General features: G+C 42.8%; 1 protein-coding gene across 2 annotated transcripts in view; it reads left to right on the forward strand.

Moving 5' to 3' along the window:
• Positions 1–17,789, forward strand: part of YJU2 (YJU2 splicing factor homolog) — a 62,476-nt gene that overhangs the window by 35,850 nt on the left and 8,837 nt on the right. For both annotated transcript variants that reach the window (XM_073544531.1, XM_073544540.1), the window contains exon 7: positions 6,347–6,614. In XM_073544531.1, coding sequence (XP_073400632.1) covers positions 6,347–6,614 — 268 coding nt within the window. The remainder of the gene's footprint in view (positions 1–6,346; positions 6,615–17,789) is intronic.

The following is a 17,789-nucleotide window of genomic DNA, read 5'->3' on the forward strand; positions in this document are numbered from 1 at the left end:
TAAATATCAATACCTCGTATGTACCTAAAATGGTATCAATAAAAACATCCGTTTCATTGATGAAAAAACAGCTGTCACTTGTCTCTGAAATTGGCAACACAAACCCAAATTATTATTATTTTTTTCTTTTTTTTTTTAAGTCTCTTAAAGGGCTCGTACAGACATCAGTGATTTTTCAGCAGTGTTTGTAAGCCAAAACCACGAGTGGAACATACAGAGGAAAACGATAACTGAAGATTGTCGCCTGTCCTGTGTTTTGGAAGCACTTGTGGCTTTGGCATACAGATACTGATGAAAAATCACTGACTTCTGAATGAGCCCAAATAAATGAAAGCTATACAAGTTTGATATGGCCGCAATCAAACTGACTGGGAAAATCATGCTGCCAGGTCATTCATAATAATAATTTTATTTCTATAGCGCCAACACTTTACATTTCATAGAGGACTTCTACAGACAATAGACATTACAGCATAACAATAATCACATAGACCAAAGCAAGTTACCAAGCGGAATGAGGGCCCTGCTCGCAAGCTTACTATCTGGGGAGACACGAAAGGCGGGTGGTAACAATTGCTTTCGTTGTTCGGACCAGCCATAGTGTAAGAATCGGGTGTTGTAATGTAATGCTGCATGAACGGGTTATCAGCCTATTGATCCCAAGATCAATACTAAAAGCAAAACCAAGCAAACTCTGTTAAGAATAAGCATATGTGCATACGTAAGTATTTTCCGCAGAAAGTTCTGCACCGAAACACTGCTGATTTTTTTTTAATTCTCATACACACATTATTTTTTCCTTGCAGATTTGAAGCAGTTTCAAACCTCCCTAACATTTTCGTTCCTTTACTGTTTTTTCAATGTTTTTCACCTACGCAAAAGAATGGGGAAAAAAACGTATGCAAAGAAATGTGTCAAAACCCTGTATATTTTACGCAGCATTTTCCCTTACAACAAGAGATGTTTTTTTTTTTTGCAGTATCATTTTTGAAGTTTTCCAACAATTTTTACAAGAACATATTACCCGCTTTAGGTAAACACAGAAAATTAAGAACAACTGGAAAGGGGGGGAGGGACCTGGAACGGGAAAGACCTAATTAAATTTAAAATAAAAAATTTCCTTTCTACAAAACAAAAAAAAATGCCTAGAAAGAAAACCTCTTTTGGAGCTTCTAGTTGCAATCATTATGATTACTCATGGGATAAACATGGATCATATCTCTCATAATCCTCTTTATTAAATCAAGCCCAATATATATCTCACTAATTCCCTCGACGGGAGCCCTGGTTCATCAATCCAGGCAGCCCAAAGCTGTTCAAATTTATTAATATTGCCTCTTTTTTTTTTTTTTGTTCACACCTTTTTCCAAACTTATAAGCCAGTTTAGGCTAGTTTCACACTAGCGTTTATGAGCGCAGCGACGGCCTGCGCACGGCCGCCGCCGCTAAGCCCCGCCCCTGCCGCGCCCCCGCCGGTAGCTCCGCCCACCTGCGCATGACGCTGCATGCGCCCTGCGTCCCCTATCTTTATCACAGGGGGCGCAGGCCGTGCGCAGTATGCGTTTGGCGGCGCATGCGCCTTTTTGACGGTGCGCCGACGCAACCAAACTGCAGCAGGTTGCGTTTGGCACAGGTCGGCGCACCGTCAAAAGGACGCATGCGCCGCCAAACGCATACTGCGCACGGCCTGCGCCCCCAGTGATAAAGATAGGGGACGCAGGGCGCATGCAGCGTCATGCGCCGGTGGGCGGAGCTACCGGCAGGGGCGGGGCTTAGCGGCGGCCGTGCGCAGGCCGTCGCTGCGCTCATAAACGCTAGTGTGAAACTAGCCTAATTTTGTTGATATATTCCTTATTTTGGGCTCTCAGTATCCAACCAGTGTTGCGCTATTAGTTTCCTTGCTAAATACAGCATTCGTGCAATAGTTATTTTACCCGTCTCTGTTGTCTGTAGATCTTCCACATACCCCAGCACACAAAATAATGGCGCAGATTCTAATACCACCTTAAACACTCGTCCAATTAATCCTAGTACTTTCCTCCAGTATCCCTCCAGTTTAGGACATGACCACATCATATGAAATAGAGTAGCGGGCTCCACCCCACACCTAGGACAGCATGCGTCTGCTCTGGCCCCAATCTTACACATCAACTCCGGTGTTCTATATACCTTATGTATTAGATAAAGTTGAGGAAGTCAATGCGCTTCACTAAAAGACACTTGAGGTACCCTTTCCAATATCTCTATCCATTGACCTTCTATTTGGCCGATCTCTGCCCTCCATCTCTCTTTACTATGAATTGGGTGTTTGCTTAACATTAATGTTAATAAAGATCTATATAGCTGCAATATTATCCCAGATTAACTATCTGATCTACTAATTAACTGTATAACAGTATTTGGTACATAAACTTTCAAGCCACTCTCCATAAAGTCTGCATTGAACGCATGACGTAGCTGGAGGTATTTATAATAGTCCTTTGGATTGAGATCAAATTCCTCCTGTAGTTATGCATAAGATTTGAGTACATTATCTAAAAGCAGCTGGGATACCCGGCCCACCTCCCTCCACTTCCCAAAACCCACCAAACTTCTCAGATTAGCTAACCATGGGGTGTCCCATGTTGATGTAAATTGTGAACAACTCTCTATCTGTTGCAGATCTCTTATTTTCCACCATATTTCATGCATTAACGATAATGTGGGAAGTCTTTTTTGGTAAGATCTGAATTTGTTACCCTCTAGTGCTTCATATAAAGATCGGCTATTTACTTCCCCCCCCCCCCCCCCCCACTGTAAGAGATCCTTTAACAAATTTTTACCTGTATCCTCCCATCCTCTAAAATATTGAGCTTCGGATGCCAAGAAATAGACCCACGGGTTAGGAACCACTAACTCCCTCCTTCTGATTTGTGCCTCTGCAGATTTTCCAATTTAATACAAACCGTTCCACCCCTCCAAACCAGAGATCTAAACACCCCTTCAATAGCCCGACAGAACCTAAAAGGGATCCATATTGGTGAGTTGTGAAGCAGATACAGCAGCCGGAGGGGCATCCATATCATTTTAATTAAATTGGCTCTCCCCACTGTAAACTTAGTGAGGATTGGGGCTAAATTTTAGTTTTTCATAATCTAGCAGGCTAGGTGAGACCATCACTCCCAAATATTTACATAGTGAACCTGTTGCAGTCCAGAACAACATGGATTGACAACCTGACCCCCACCTCTCATCTAAAGGCACCAGCACCGATTTAGGCCAGTTAATCACCAGCCCCCAGAGTAAGTGCCAAAAGACTGGATCAGCTCCATTGCTATCGGCAGAGAGTTAGATGCATTAGCTGGAAAGAGTAAAATGTAATCCGCATAAAGTGCAATTTTATCTTCCAACCCCCCTCTTCTAAACCCCTCTATGCCAGAATGTTTCCATAGCAGAATCGCCAGGAGCTTAACCACCAATCCGAAAAGCAAAGGTGACAAGGGACAACCTTGTCTAGTACCTCTTCCCAATTCCAGTACATCTGATAAGGAACCATTCACCCTTATCCTGGCTGTAGGATTGGTATACAAGATTTTTATCGAATTTATAAATTCGGCCGCCAATTTAAATTCTTGTAAAACTGACCACAGGAATCTCCACTCCACGCAGTCAAAAGCTTTGGCCGCATCTAAGAAGCAAATGACACTATCTCCCGAGTTATCAACTGGCATCTTCAGATTCAAATACAGACGTCTTATGTTAGTTGCCATCGACCTTCCTGGCATAAACTCGGACTTATCTTGATGAACAATAGCAGAAATAACCCTGGTAAGTCTATTGGCCAGAACCTTAGCTATTATCTTTACATCCGTATTGAGAAGGGACATGGGCCTATACGAATCTGGTTGTATGGGATCCTTACCTTGTTTAGGTATCACTACTATAATGGCTTCTTGCATGGATTTAGGTAATAGGGGAGACCTATTCCTCACACAAACTCCTGCGTCTGGGATTGCGTCCCAGTTGCTCTGGCTGTATACAGGGATTCATAGAACGTTTTATATTGTTTTAAAATTTGTGAGGTTTCATACATCGTCTCCCCAGTCTCATCCCTCAGTGCCGCAATATATGTTGCCCCCCTCTGTGCGTTTGCTATTAATGCTAGAACATGTCCTGCTTTTTTGCCTTCATCAAAGTAAAATTGTTTTTGGAATGATCTCTTAACTTTAGCTAATTCTAATACAATGTGAGTTGTAAGCATCTTGAGCAACCTTCATCTCAAGACGTTGAGCTCTTTCTCCACTTGAGGAAAAAAGTTATTCCGTGTCCTGAACCCTTATACTCAGGAACAATCTAAGGATTGCCCAAACTGTCTGTTCTTTAACTTTTCTCTGCTCACTGCCTGAATAAGAGCCCCCCCCTCCAAGTCAGGCCTTCATTGCATCACAAGAGATGCATTTTTAGTGCAGAAATATTTGCTGCAAATACCCTAAAGGTATAACCATACTTTTGATTATTTGGGAATGCAGAAAAATGGCATTTTTTTCTATATTTTCTACATTATATGTAAATTTATATTAAATAAAACACTAATGTATATGTAGCCTACAATGGGGCTTAAAGGGCGTATCCATTATTCGGACAACCCTTTCTTAATCCCTTTGTTTTCCCTCCGTAAAATAAACACACACATACTAGCCTGCAGTTAAATTGCAGTAGTGTCAGCACTGGCTCTCACAGGGCTTGTTGGTTTCACGCTCCCCTCCATTAAACATAACCATAATCTGGAGGTAATGAGAGAGCAGCCGCAGTGCTCACTTCTGCCTGATGTCTGATTTGTCAGAAGAAAGGGAAAGTGAGGCCAGCGCTGATTGGCCACAGGTATGCATGACATAAGAATGTCACACGAGCTCCAGGAGAGCCATTGCTAACAGCGCTTAAACAGTGTGCGCACCTGAGGGGAGTATAGATGTCGTTATTTTACTGTGGAAAAACATATGGATTGAGAAGGGTTGTCCAAGTAGTGGATAACCCCTTTAAGAAACTTTAAGTTGTCTCACTAAAAAAAGGCCTCATACTGCTCTTAGGCAGTTCCACTTAATGATAGACTTCAATGCATTACTGTATGCAGGAAAAGCTGACAATCATGAAGATCACCCAGTGGACCACTAAGCATAGAAAGAGTAGAGAAATTAATAAAACACTTAAAGTGAACTTGTCAGTAGGATTTTGCTCAGTAAACTACAGGCATTGTCAGGTTGGCGTTGTTACACTGACTAAAATGATACCTGGGGTGAAGTAACCCGTTTGTGGTTGTTGTGTAATCAGTGTTTGAAGTTGTCAGCTTACGAGATGCCCATGCTCCGGGGTGAGAATGTAGGCAGGGTCTTTTCATCCTTCTCTAAGCCAGAAAAAAACGAGGAAAGACCAGTCCACTGGCCGCCCCAAAGCACAAACAGTCTGTCTCTATGATGAGGAACATGCTTTTGCTTGGGGGTGGCCTGTGGGCAGGTGTCTTCTTGGTTTCTCTCCTAGAGCAGGAAGATAAAACTCTGCCTACAGTCCTGACCCGGAATGCGGGTATCTCATTAACTGAAAACTTCTAACACTGATTATACAAGAACCACAAAACTGATTTCTTCACCCCAGATATCATTTTGATCAGTGTAACACTGACAATGCCTGTAGTTTACTTAACAAAATCCTGTTCACAAGTTCACTTAAATCTTAATTACCAAACTATTGATTTGCTTGACACTTTAATATCCTGCTGCCAACAGATAGGAGTGCATGTGTGATGTGACTGTCCCCATTAATAGGTTAAAAGGCTAACTGTCGCACTCCATTAAAGTCTGTAGGAGAAATGGATGCAGCCAAGTAAATGTGTATATTCCAGGCTAAGTTAAAGGGGTATTCCCATCTCAAAGATCCTATCACAATATGCAGTAGATGTAGTAGTAATAATATTCACAAATACCTCCAATTAGAAGCATTGTAAAGTTCTGATAAGCCCATGTGCTGGACATTGCGGTATCTTAGGTATCCATGGTTACGACCACTCATAATGACAGTTAGTGGTCGTAACCATGGATGTATAAGCTACTATGATTCCCTGCACATGGGGTAAGCAGCATACCTTATCAGAATAACTATGTTTCTCATTGGAGGTATTTGCTAATATTATTATTATTATTATTGCACCTACTACATATTGGGGTAGGATTGTGGAGATAGGAATTTTAAGTGTATATTCCCAAATGCTTCGTTGCTGAAAACTCTGTATAATGCCGCCTTTTTTGTGAGATGCAGGTTACGTGTGTTTTATATGCTTTTTCTTTATATATAACATTTGCGCTGTTTACTGTAGATTTCCTGTCCCAACAAGAAGCACTGTGGTGAAAAATTAGGTACTGATGTCTGTAAACCTAGGAGCCATAATCAACTTTCTGGACTTGTAAGAAAGAGAAAAGTTCCTGAAACAAGTTCTGATTCATTGGCCATTGTTAGCCAAGATCCACTTATGACTACAAAGAAAACGGACTCCGGTGAGGTGAAAAAAGCAGAGTTCATCCAGACTAATGTCCCTCAGTGCACAGATATGAAGAATCAATGTGAAAAGGCATCTCATAACACAGGTAACTCTCTTGATCCATGTCACGTTGTCGTCCCTGTTCTCTTTTATCTGGTATATTAAGGGTATCTAATCCTCCGTTGCTGATCGGAGAGCAGGTATTCTGGTTGTAGCAAATAAATACTATTACTTTTATAATATTACTTTTATTGATTGAAAATGTATGTCTAATCCTTACTTTTATAGCGCTAATATATACATAATCTTTACAGACATTATCATCTCTGTCCCCAATGGGGCTCACAATCTAATTTCCCTATCAGTATGTCTTTGGGGCATGGAAGAAACCCACGCAAACACGGGGAGAACATACAAACTTCTTGCGGGGAGGTGAAACAGATAGTGAAGACCCTAGCGCTGCTAACCAACGAGCCAAGCTTATTGTATAAGGCCACGTTCACATGTTCGGTATTTTATTGGTATTTCACCTTAGTATTTGTAAGCCAAAACCTGCAAGTTTGTAAGATCATGCCCAGTGTCTGCAGCACTGACAGGTCATAATGTATAGCAATGCTGCTGATTGCTCTACCTTATAACTGATCAGACTGCAGAAAGTCAAGTCCCATAGGAGGACTAAGTAAAAAAAGTAAAAAAAAAAAAAAAAAAAAGGACCCATGAATAAATATTATGAAAAAAAATGAAATAAACAATAAAAGTACCCATATTTGATATCACCGCGTATAGAAAGACCCAACCTATTAAACTGTTCCACTAGTTAACCACTTTAGTGAATACCGGAAAAAAAAGGTAAAAATACAATGCTTTATTATCATACCACCGAATAAAATGCAATCAAAAAGACGAATATAAATAACAATGGTATAGCTGAAAACATCATAGCCACCATAAAGCTCCATAAGTCGAAAAATGAAAAGTTATAGCTCTCAGAATAAAGAGATGCAAAAATAATTTTTTTTTTTATAAAATAGTTTTTGTGTAAAAGTGCAAAACATTAAAAACAATATATAAATGTGGTATTGCTGTAATCCTACTGACCCAATTAATAAAACTGCCTATCAATTTTGCCACAAGTGGAAAGGCTTAAAAAAAAAAAAAAAAATCCAACAAACAATTCCTGCATTGTGAGATTTGTTTATTCTACCTCTCAAAGATCAGAATAGAAAGCGATCAAAAAATGTCATGAGCCTGAAAATGGTACCAATGAAAACATCAACTTGTCCAGCAAAAAACAATCCACATCATGACTGTTGGCCAAAATATGGAAAAATTATAGCTGTCTAAATATGGTGATGCAAAAAACTAGTTTTTGAAAACAAAAGTCTTTTAGTGTGTGACAGCATCCACACATAAAAACCCAATATACCAGTAAATCGCTGTAATCGCGCCTACCCGTAGAATAAAGTCATCTAATCACTTTTACCGCACAAGGAACCGAGTAAAAAAAAATAAATAAAACCATCTGCTGTTGATTTGTTCATTTTGCCTCCCAAAGACCGCAGTAAGGCTCAACGCACATTTATCCTTCGCTCTGCGCTGAGTTCTTATACCAGGGTTTCTGTGTAAATTTCTGAAATACGTGATTCAGACGGAACTCCCGGTAGAAGATTACCTATAGTGAGGCAAATGCAGGCACTGTGGGCGCTGTCTGGCCTGTGATCCGGTGGTGTCTGTCTTTTTATTAGGCGTTCATAAAAGTGCCATCTGCCACGTTTTTCTGCACCTCTGAAAAAAAAAAGACACCGTTGAACAGAGGTTAGACAGAGTCCGGAGTAACTCTCCTGCCTCATTATAGTGAATGGATCCCTCTGGGATTTCATCTGAATCATGTCACTCAGAGATTTAAAGGGAAATCCTGATGTAATTGCTCAGCGTAGAGTGCTGGATAAATGTGATACCAAATGTTATGTAAAATGTTCCCAATAAAAGCTTCAACTCAGTCCACAAGAAAAGCAAGTCCCCACTCAGGCTTGGCATCTGTTAACGGAAATATGTTACTGGTAGCGCAAAGGCTCTGGAAAAACAAAATTGCCCCCTCCCCCAAAGAAGAAATTCAGCAAATTCTGTGATCCCAAAACCAAACACCACCTCCCTTCTGATCCCAATTGTACCTAAACCACATTTAGCGTCCACATGTTTGTCATTTTTGTAGCGATGAGAGCCCACCTAATTTACAGGTACACGAGCTGAGCACAATGTACTGGTCACTACAATGGTAGCTTGCAATTTTCACTCAGCAACATCCACTGCTGCCTGTTTCTGGAAATCACCCATGGAGTCAAAATAGTCACTACAGCTGTAGATAAATTCACAAAGGGATATAATTTACAAAACGGGGTCACTTGAGGAGGGATCCTGCTTTTCTTGGGGGGGGGGGGGGGGGAGCTTTGTATATGGAGTCCGCAAACTTATAGAAAATTCTGCGCTCCATAGGGCGAGATGCTAGAGAGATGGAGCGCTATTTGCCAATAGTGCTCTGTCCCGAGTCTCACTGTATGACTAAGCAGTACTGTACAGCCACATTTGGGGCAGTTCTACATTCAGCAGAAATTGTGGGACAGATTTTGGTGCCATTTTTACCCATTTCCCCGTGTGAAAATGTAAAATCTAAAACAAAATTTTGGTGGTAGAAATACAATTTTTTTTCTTCATTGCCCAATGGTATAAAATTCCCACCTGTGTTGTCAATATGATCACTGCACCCCTAGATGAATTCATTGAGAGGTATAGTATGTAAAATGGGGTCTCTTTTGGGAGGGTTCTGCTTTTCCGGCACCTCAGGGGCTCTGCCAATTTGACATGGCACCCTCAGACCATTCCATCAAAATGAACTCCAATATAGCGCTTCTTGCTTTCTGAGCTCCACTGTGCCTCAAAAGTAGTTTTTGACTACATATGGGGTATCGGCGTACTCAGGAGAAATTGCACAACAAATTTTATGGTCCATTTTCTCCTGCTATCCTTGTGAAAATAAAACAAATTGGGGCTGAAATAACATTTTTGTGGAAAAATTTTTTTCACTGGTGGTGAATAAACAAAATAAAAGCTGGGGGTTCAATGTGCTGACCACACATCCAGATTTCTTGAGGGATCTATAAGTGCTTCTCACTAATTTAGAATATCATCAAAAAGTTAATTTATTTCAGTTCTTCAGTACAAAAAGAGAAACTCATATGTTGATGATTATGGCTTACAGCCAATGAAAACCTAAAAGTCATTATCTCAGTAAATTAGAATACTTTATAAAACCAGCTTGAAAAATGATTTTAAAATTCGAAATGTTGGCCTACAGAAATGTATGTTCAGTAAATGCACTCTAAACTTGGTTGGGGCTCCTTTTGCATCAATTGCTGCATCAATGGCATGGAGGCGATCAGCCTGTGGGACTGCTGAGGTGTTATGGAAGCCCAGGTTGCTTTGATAGCAGCCTTCAGCTCATCTGCATTGTTGTGTCTGGTGTCTCTCATCTTCCTCTTGACACCCCGAGGTGCAAAGCCTCGCTCATATAGGACCCATAGAAGCAGGTTCCAGGACACACAGTGCTGAGAACTGTTTAATGTGCCCGGATTATGGGTCCGAGTTGTATGGGCAGCTGAAAGAGTTGGGTGGGATTGGCTGCTCACTTACCTCCACTCCAGGTCTGATAAAGGGCAGCTGGGGCTGTCTCATTTGGTCTGTGTTTTGCAAGGTGAAGAGACGTGCTGCGTCCAGAGCACTGCCGATTACTGACCGTGGGAAAGTACCCTCACACTGAAAAAATGACCTCGCAATATGATTCTGCTCCTCAGTATGGTTGCAGCTATACTAAATATGTCCAGATTTTTTATTATTTTAGAGGAGGGGATCAATAAGTTTGAAAAAATAAATTGGGGGTTAGTCGCCATTTTCTGAGACTCGTAGAGTTTTCATTTCAATGTAGCTGTGTCACCGCTTATTTTTTTTGCGAGATGATACAACAATACCATTTTGGAATAGATGCAACATTTTGATTGCTTCTTACAGCATTTTTTGTGGTATTGCAGCTACACAGAAAAATACTTTTTTTTTTTTTTCCTTTTACCGTGTTTACTCATCGGGTTATTTTTATATTTTGATTGGACTTTTCTGAACGCGACGATACTACATAAGTGTTTTTTTTTTTTTTACTTTTTACACATTACGGTTTTTGCTTTTATTTATTTATTTTTACTTCCCCTTTTCCCAAGAGTCTTTATTTTATTTATTTAGTTTTTTTAATTAATCTTTCCGTTGACAAAGCCATATGAGGGATTGTTTTTTGTGGAACGAGTTGTAGCTTTGAATGGCACCATATAATGTACTGGAAAACGGGGGAAAAAATCAAAATGCGGTGAAGTTGCAAAAGAACAGCAATTCTGCAATTATTTTTCTTGGTCTTGTTTCTATGCTGTTGATTGTGCTGGAAAAACAACCTTGCAATTTGATTCTCTCAGTCAGTACATTTATGCTAATGCCAAATGTATAGTTTTTATATTATTTAAATAATGGAAGAAATTCAGAATGAAACAAACATTTTTCTCCATTTTCCAAGACTTGTCACGTTTTCATTTTTACGTCATTGAAGCTGTAAAATGGATTGCTTTTTACATGGTGAGCTGATTTTTTTTTTTTGTTTGGCATAGTTGCTGAACTCAAACCCCCACCCCCCAAAAAATGGCATTTCGATTTTTTTTTTTCCCCTCTTTAATTAACATGATTGTTAAACTACATAGTATTATATCTCACTGGGTAAAGCTTTTGCAAATGCAGTGAAACAACATACTTTGTGTGTGTTTTTTAAATTAATTTTAATAAGGGAAATATACACTGCTCAAAAAAATAAAGGGAACACTTAAACAACAGAATATAACTCCAAGTAAATCAAACTTCTGTGAAATCAAACTGTCCACTTAGGAAGCAACACTGATTGACAATCAATTTCACATGCTGTTGTGCAAATGGAATAGACAACAGATGGAAGTTATTGGCAATTATCAAGACACCCTCTATAAAGGAATGGTTCTGCAGGTGGGGACCACAGACCACATCTCTGTACCAATGCTTTCTGGCTGATGTTTTGGTCACTTTTGAATGTTGGTTGTGCTTTCACACTCGTGGTAGCATGAGACGGACCCTACAACCCACACAAGTGGCTCAGGTAGTGCAGCTCAACCAAGATGGCACATCAATGCGAGCTGTGGCACGAAGGTTTGCTGTGTCTGCACATTTGTGGCCTGCTGGAGGTCATTTTGCAGGGCTCTGGCAGTGCTCCTCCTGTTCCTCCTTGCACAAAGGCGGAGGTAGCAGTCCTGCTGCTTGGTTGTTGCCCTCCTGCAGCCCCCTCCACATCTCCTGGTGTACTGGCCTGTCTCCTGGTAGCGCCTCCAGCCTCTGGACACTACGCTGACAGACACAGCAAACCTTCTTGCCACAGCAATTTCAGGCTTCGTCAGGATACCCATGTGGAGGACCAGGCCCAAAAGCTGCGTCATTTCGACTGCGTCCACAGGAGACCAGTTAGAATAGGATGAACGCGGGTGTTCCAAAAATTGCCGAGCGTACAAATTAGTTTGCTCCATCATGAGCTTAACAAAATCCTCAGAGAAAAAGACTTTGAAAAAGTCAGTTTCTGTGAGGCCGGTGGTGTCAAACTTGATTCCTGATTCTGCCACAAAATCAGAAATCAGTGGCTCGTAATTTTCGGGGGTCGAGGTCCACACAGGGTCTGCTGAATCCGCTGCGGGCATGGTGGGCGCTGCCTCATCTTCTGTCCTGGAGCGTCTGCGTGGCGGTTCCGCAGGACGCGAGGAGGAAGATGAGGAGGGGGAAGAGGATGAAGAATCTGAAAAATAAAGAAAAGTGTTATCCTCTCCCTCACTATCAGTGTCGGAGGCAAGTAAAGCATATGCCTCCTCCATTGAATAGCGCTGTTAGGAGGAACGTGATGGGCGAGAAATTTTTTGTGTAAATATGGTGCTTGGGTGTACTTTATTTATAACTGTGTGTGTGGGGGGCTAGTGATTGGTGCACATTATCCTGTAAGAAAAAGCTAAAAGGAAATGGGGAGCAAAATACCTGTGAAAAAAAGTCTAAAACAGCAGGCCCTAGATATGATAAGTGGACGTCGTCACATCAAAATTTAGTGGCTGCTGGATGTGTGCACAGAGGTGGCTCAAAGGGGGGGGGGGGGTGAATAAGAAAAATGGAAAACAGCCGGCACAAGCTTTGATAAGTGAATTGCGTCACTTATCAAAATTCGGCGGCTGCTAAATGTGCACACGGAAATGGCACAAAGGGGGGTAAAAAGAGGGGGCTGGGGGGATTGGGGTGGATGAATAGAGATCGGGCAGGAATGAACAGTTAGGGTTGTAGTTAGGTGGCACAAAAAGGGGTGAAAAAAATGAAAACGTCAGGCACAAGCTCTGTTAAGTGATGCGCGTCACTTATCAGAGTTTTGCGGCTGCGGGATGTGTAGGAGGAGGTGGCGCAAAGGGGGCTGAGTGAAAAAAAAGCGAGCACGAGTGTCAATTGGTGAACTGCGTCACCAATCAAGGCTCGACAGCTGCGAACAGAGGCGGCGCAAAAGGGGGGATGGAGGCGGGGTAAAAAGAGGGGGAAGGGAGGATTGGGGTGAATGAGGAGAGATTGGGCAGGGGTCAACAGTTAGGGTTGTAGTTAGGTGGCACAAAAAGGGGTGAAAAAAATGAAAACGGCAGGCACAAGCTCTGATAAGTGATGCGCATCACTTATCAAAGTTTTGCGGCTGCGGGATGTTGTAGGAGGAGGTGGCGCAAAGGGGGCTGAGTGGAAAAAAGCTAGCACGAGTGTTGATCGGTGATCTGCGTCACTGATCGACGCTTGGCGGCTGCGCACGGAGGCGACCCAAAAGGGGGGGTGGAGGGGGGATGAAGAATAGATTGGGGGTGAAGATAGATTGGGCAGAGGATCAGGGATCAATTAACACTTACAGTTGTAGTGTTCTTCTCTCTTCTCTCTTCTGTAGGGATTGTGATGCTACAACCTGTGGCACCACAATACCCAGCACAGGAGCTCTTGCTGCGTCTGACCTCTCTGCAGGAATCCTCAGCTAAGAGTGAGGACCCCTGCAGAGATGTCAGGCAGATCAGGGACAGGTCACAGAGCGGTCACATCACTGCTGTGACCTGTCATTGGTGGGATCGAATGATTACATCGATCCACCAATCCCTGCTCTGCCTGGTGACCATGGCAACTGCCTAGGATCGGAGCTAAGCTCCGATTCCTAGGCAGGTCATGGCCAGGTCACCAGCAGGGCACAGAGCAGTCACAGCGTGACCGCAGCTGTGCCCTGTGGTTGGCTCGATCGCGCCAACCACTTCCTGCTGGGACTGTCCTAGACTCCTGCCTAGGATTAGTGCTATTACAGCACCGATCCGGGCGGATACAGGCAGGGCACAGCGGCGATTGGCACGATCAATTTGATCGGCGATCGCACCAATCTGGGGGCTTTTCGCCAGTGCCTGGAGTTGCCAGGCACCGGTCCTGGGATCGAGTACATCGGTACTCGATCCTAGCCTACGACCTCGTTGTTTCAGCCAATCTGATTGGCTGAAACAATGAGAAGCACTGTGATTGGCTGATCTGAATTTAACAGCCAATCACAGCGCACAGAGGGGCGGGCCAGGACGGAGACAGCCCGGGCAATCTATCCTGCGGTAAGATGGCGTCGGCATTTTAATGCGATCACCGCGACTTAAGTCCCGATGTCGCATTAAAGGGCATGACGTACTATTCCGTCCATGGGACTTAGGTCCCAGGTCATATGGACGGAATATTACATCTAATCTAGGAAAGGGGTTAAGAATTTCTTCAAGCTGGAGGCCTCTGTGAGATCACCAGCCCATCCCCTCCTCTCAGGAAGAGAAGCGCCAGTCTCCTGGGTTGCTTCTGGTACATTAGTCTGAGCATGTGCGGCACTGCTGGCGTCGGAGATGACGCTTCCAGATTTTAGCGTTCCACGCTGGAACGCATTTTCAGTTAATGGCGCTGCCTGTGATTGCAGGGATCCTGGCTTTCACACCTGGACGTCAGGGGGAGGAGATCCTCTAATGAGAAGATGGCGCTGTGTCTGGTCGCCAATATAAGAGCCCCGGACAAGAAGACACCTTAAGGTAGGACTGATCCTGTGTATTAACATGGAAGAAATCAAGGGAATAGTCCGCCAAGAGATTAAATCTTCCATGGCCTCTTTCTCCCAGCCCACACTCTCCCCCAGTATTCCCCCAGCGGCTAAAAGAAGGAAGATTAGCCTGGAAGAGGAAAGTGACGGGGACTGTCAAGAGGAGATGTCCATTCTGGAGTAGCTTCTGGATGAAGGTGAGCTAAGCCTGGTCCCTGATGCCTCCCAACATAAGAAATATTATTTTTCCTCAGAAAACATTGAAGAGCTCCTTATGGCGGTAAAGAGAGTCATGGAGGTAGAAAAAGAGAAGACTTCCCAGACAGTAAAAGTAGAGATGTTGGCTCTTTTCAAGGAGGAAACTAGTATTTCCCTTACATAAGAATATTCGGGACTTAGTTTTGGAGAAGAGAGATTCCTCGGAATAGAGGTTGAGCATTCCCGCTGAGCTGAAAGAGAGGTTCCCGGTGGACGATAAGACTGCAGAATGCTGGTCAAAAGTACCAAAACTAGATATATAGATTGCACGGGTGAACAAGAAAACGAGCTTGCCATTTAAGGAATTCTCCCAGCTGAAGGACCTCTTCGAGCACAAAATGGATGGCCTTTTAAGGAAATCCTGGGAAACCTTAGCAGCACTGCTGAACACCAATGCAGTCTCCACCTGCTTGGCACAATCAGTGTCCCATTGACTTATTCAGCTTTCTATGGTGTACTCCCAGAGAAAACATTGTGGCATCCTTACCTCTCCTCCAAAAAGCAACGGGATTTCTAGCAGACGCATCTGTAGAATCGTTAATAGTAGCAGCAAGGTCAGCAGGCTTATCAAACTCTGTGAGACACGCACTATGGTTAAGGTCTTGAAGAGTTGTTCTCTATTCCCTTTAAAAGGGAAATGCATGTTTGGACCAGCCCTTGAAAACTTATTAGAGAAGGCCTCGCATAAGTAGAAAGCTCTACCTGAACTTAGAAGTTCTAAGAAACGACCCTAGCGACCATCTGAGGAGCAAACTTAATACAGAGAGAAAGGAAAGTCAGGCTGGTGGAGCTATCCAAAAGGTGGGTGGAGCAGGATTCCTTACCCAGTGGCGCAAAATGTGCACAAACACATAGACTCTAAGTTAAGTCAAAGAGGGAATAAAATTAGAATTTTCTTCCTATACCCCACAGAGGGTAAGGACAACAAAACTCTCCTCTCCAAAGTTGCAATTCACCTTAATAGCCAGTCTAAAAAGCCTGTTATCCTCAGGGGTAATCTCCCTAGTTTGAGAGGGAAAGAAACAGGGGGCACTACTCTAGGCTTTTTCTGATAAAGAAACCAAGGGGATCTCATCGGATCATAATCAACTTGATACCCCTCAACCAGTACATAATATACAGAAGGATCAAGATGGAATCTGTCAGTCAGCAATTCCCCCTGTTAGGCCAGGACTTTGTCATGGCTACTATCGATCTACAGGATTCATACTATCCCGTTCGTATTCACCCGAATATTCTCCTGTTGAGAATATCATCTGCACCACGGATCTTCACAAAAATCATGGCGTACATCAGAGGTCAGGATATTTGCATAATTCGGTACCGCAACGATTTTCTGCTGGTGGTCCCCTTAATACTGTTACTCCAGGAACATCTGCAGACAACAACCCAGATCCTAAATAAGGAAGAGGAACAGCATCCGGTCTGGGTGAAAAATTGTATCAAAAATTTATTCTGCCAGTACAAAATACAACGTTTCGGCCATATTGTGGCCTTTTTCAAGTATAACATAACAGTACATATGGTGGCCTTTTATAGTGTGGCACAGCCAATCACCATCTAGGTAACACCCATCACAAAGAATCCATACATAAAATACATATAAATACATCCATCAGTTACATGTATATTCAATAACACAGCTTATCCAATCGTTAACAATGATTTTTTTTTATTCTAAATGTCTCTTATATGCTGCGGTTTTCTTGGGAGCATTTTTGGTCTATTTGTGTGGACTCATTAATTTAAATGTGGTTTTACACTTGCTCTTATTTATCAGCGCATGTGCGGGTTTACAAGGGAGTGTGGTGTGTGATCGCGCGCTCTGGGCCTCTGCGCGTGCGCGGTCCCCCCCGGTGGGCGGGTCGTGTGGCTGATTCCTCGCATAGCACCGCGCATGCGCGGTGTTCGGTGATGGAGTCTTCACGTGACCGGACCTGGGCGGGGATGGGCGGCGCGCTCGCCGTGGCCTTGTAGCGCGCGTCATTAGACTGCGCTCCTGATGTGGCCTGGCTCTGGCTGATGCTGTCATATGGGGAGAGGGAACTCTGCCGATATAGGGATTTGTGAGTCCACGCATGATTGTTCCATTGGGGTTGGCGCCACTATTATGTGATTAGGGATTGGCGGTTTATATATGGATATGTATTACTGCAAGTGATTGGTGTGCTATTTCTATGGATACCTTTGATGCATTACGACCATTGGTGGGCTGATTTGGGGATTGATGTTTATATATGAAATGTTTTTGCACTATTTTTAATATGATTATGATTATCATTGTTAACGATTGGATAAGCTGTGTTATTGAATATACATGTAACTGATGGATGTATTTATATGTATTTTATGTATGGATTCTTTGTGATGGGTGTTACCTAGATGGTGATTGGCTGTGCCACACTATAAAAGGCCACCATATGTACTTTTATGTTATACTTGAAAAAGGCCACAATATGGCCGAAACGTTGTATTTTGTACTGGCAGAATAAATTTTTGATACAATTTTTCACCCAGACCGGATGCTGGTCCTCTTCCTTATTTTGGACTATTGTTCATTTGGGTCCATGAACCTTTGAACTGGCATCCATTCCTCCGTTGTGCTGTCGGCTGCTTTTTGCTGTTAACAACCCAGATCCTGTCATCCCTGGATTGGTGAACCACAAAAAATTGGATATGGTTCCGTCCACAACAAAGACGTTCCTGGGGATTCTGTTGGATTCCCACAACCAGACATCTTTCTTATCCAAACAGAAACACATACACTTAAGATAAAGGATAAGCATACGGCAAAGCAGGAAATTGGTG

This window comes from Dendrobates tinctorius, unplaced genomic scaffold, assembly GCF_039654945.1.
Source record: "Dendrobates tinctorius isolate UK_male_01 unplaced genomic scaffold, ASM3965494v1 ptg000011l, whole genome shotgun sequence".
NCBI lineage: Eukaryota > Metazoa > Chordata > Amphibia > Anura > Dendrobatidae > Dendrobates > Dendrobates tinctorius.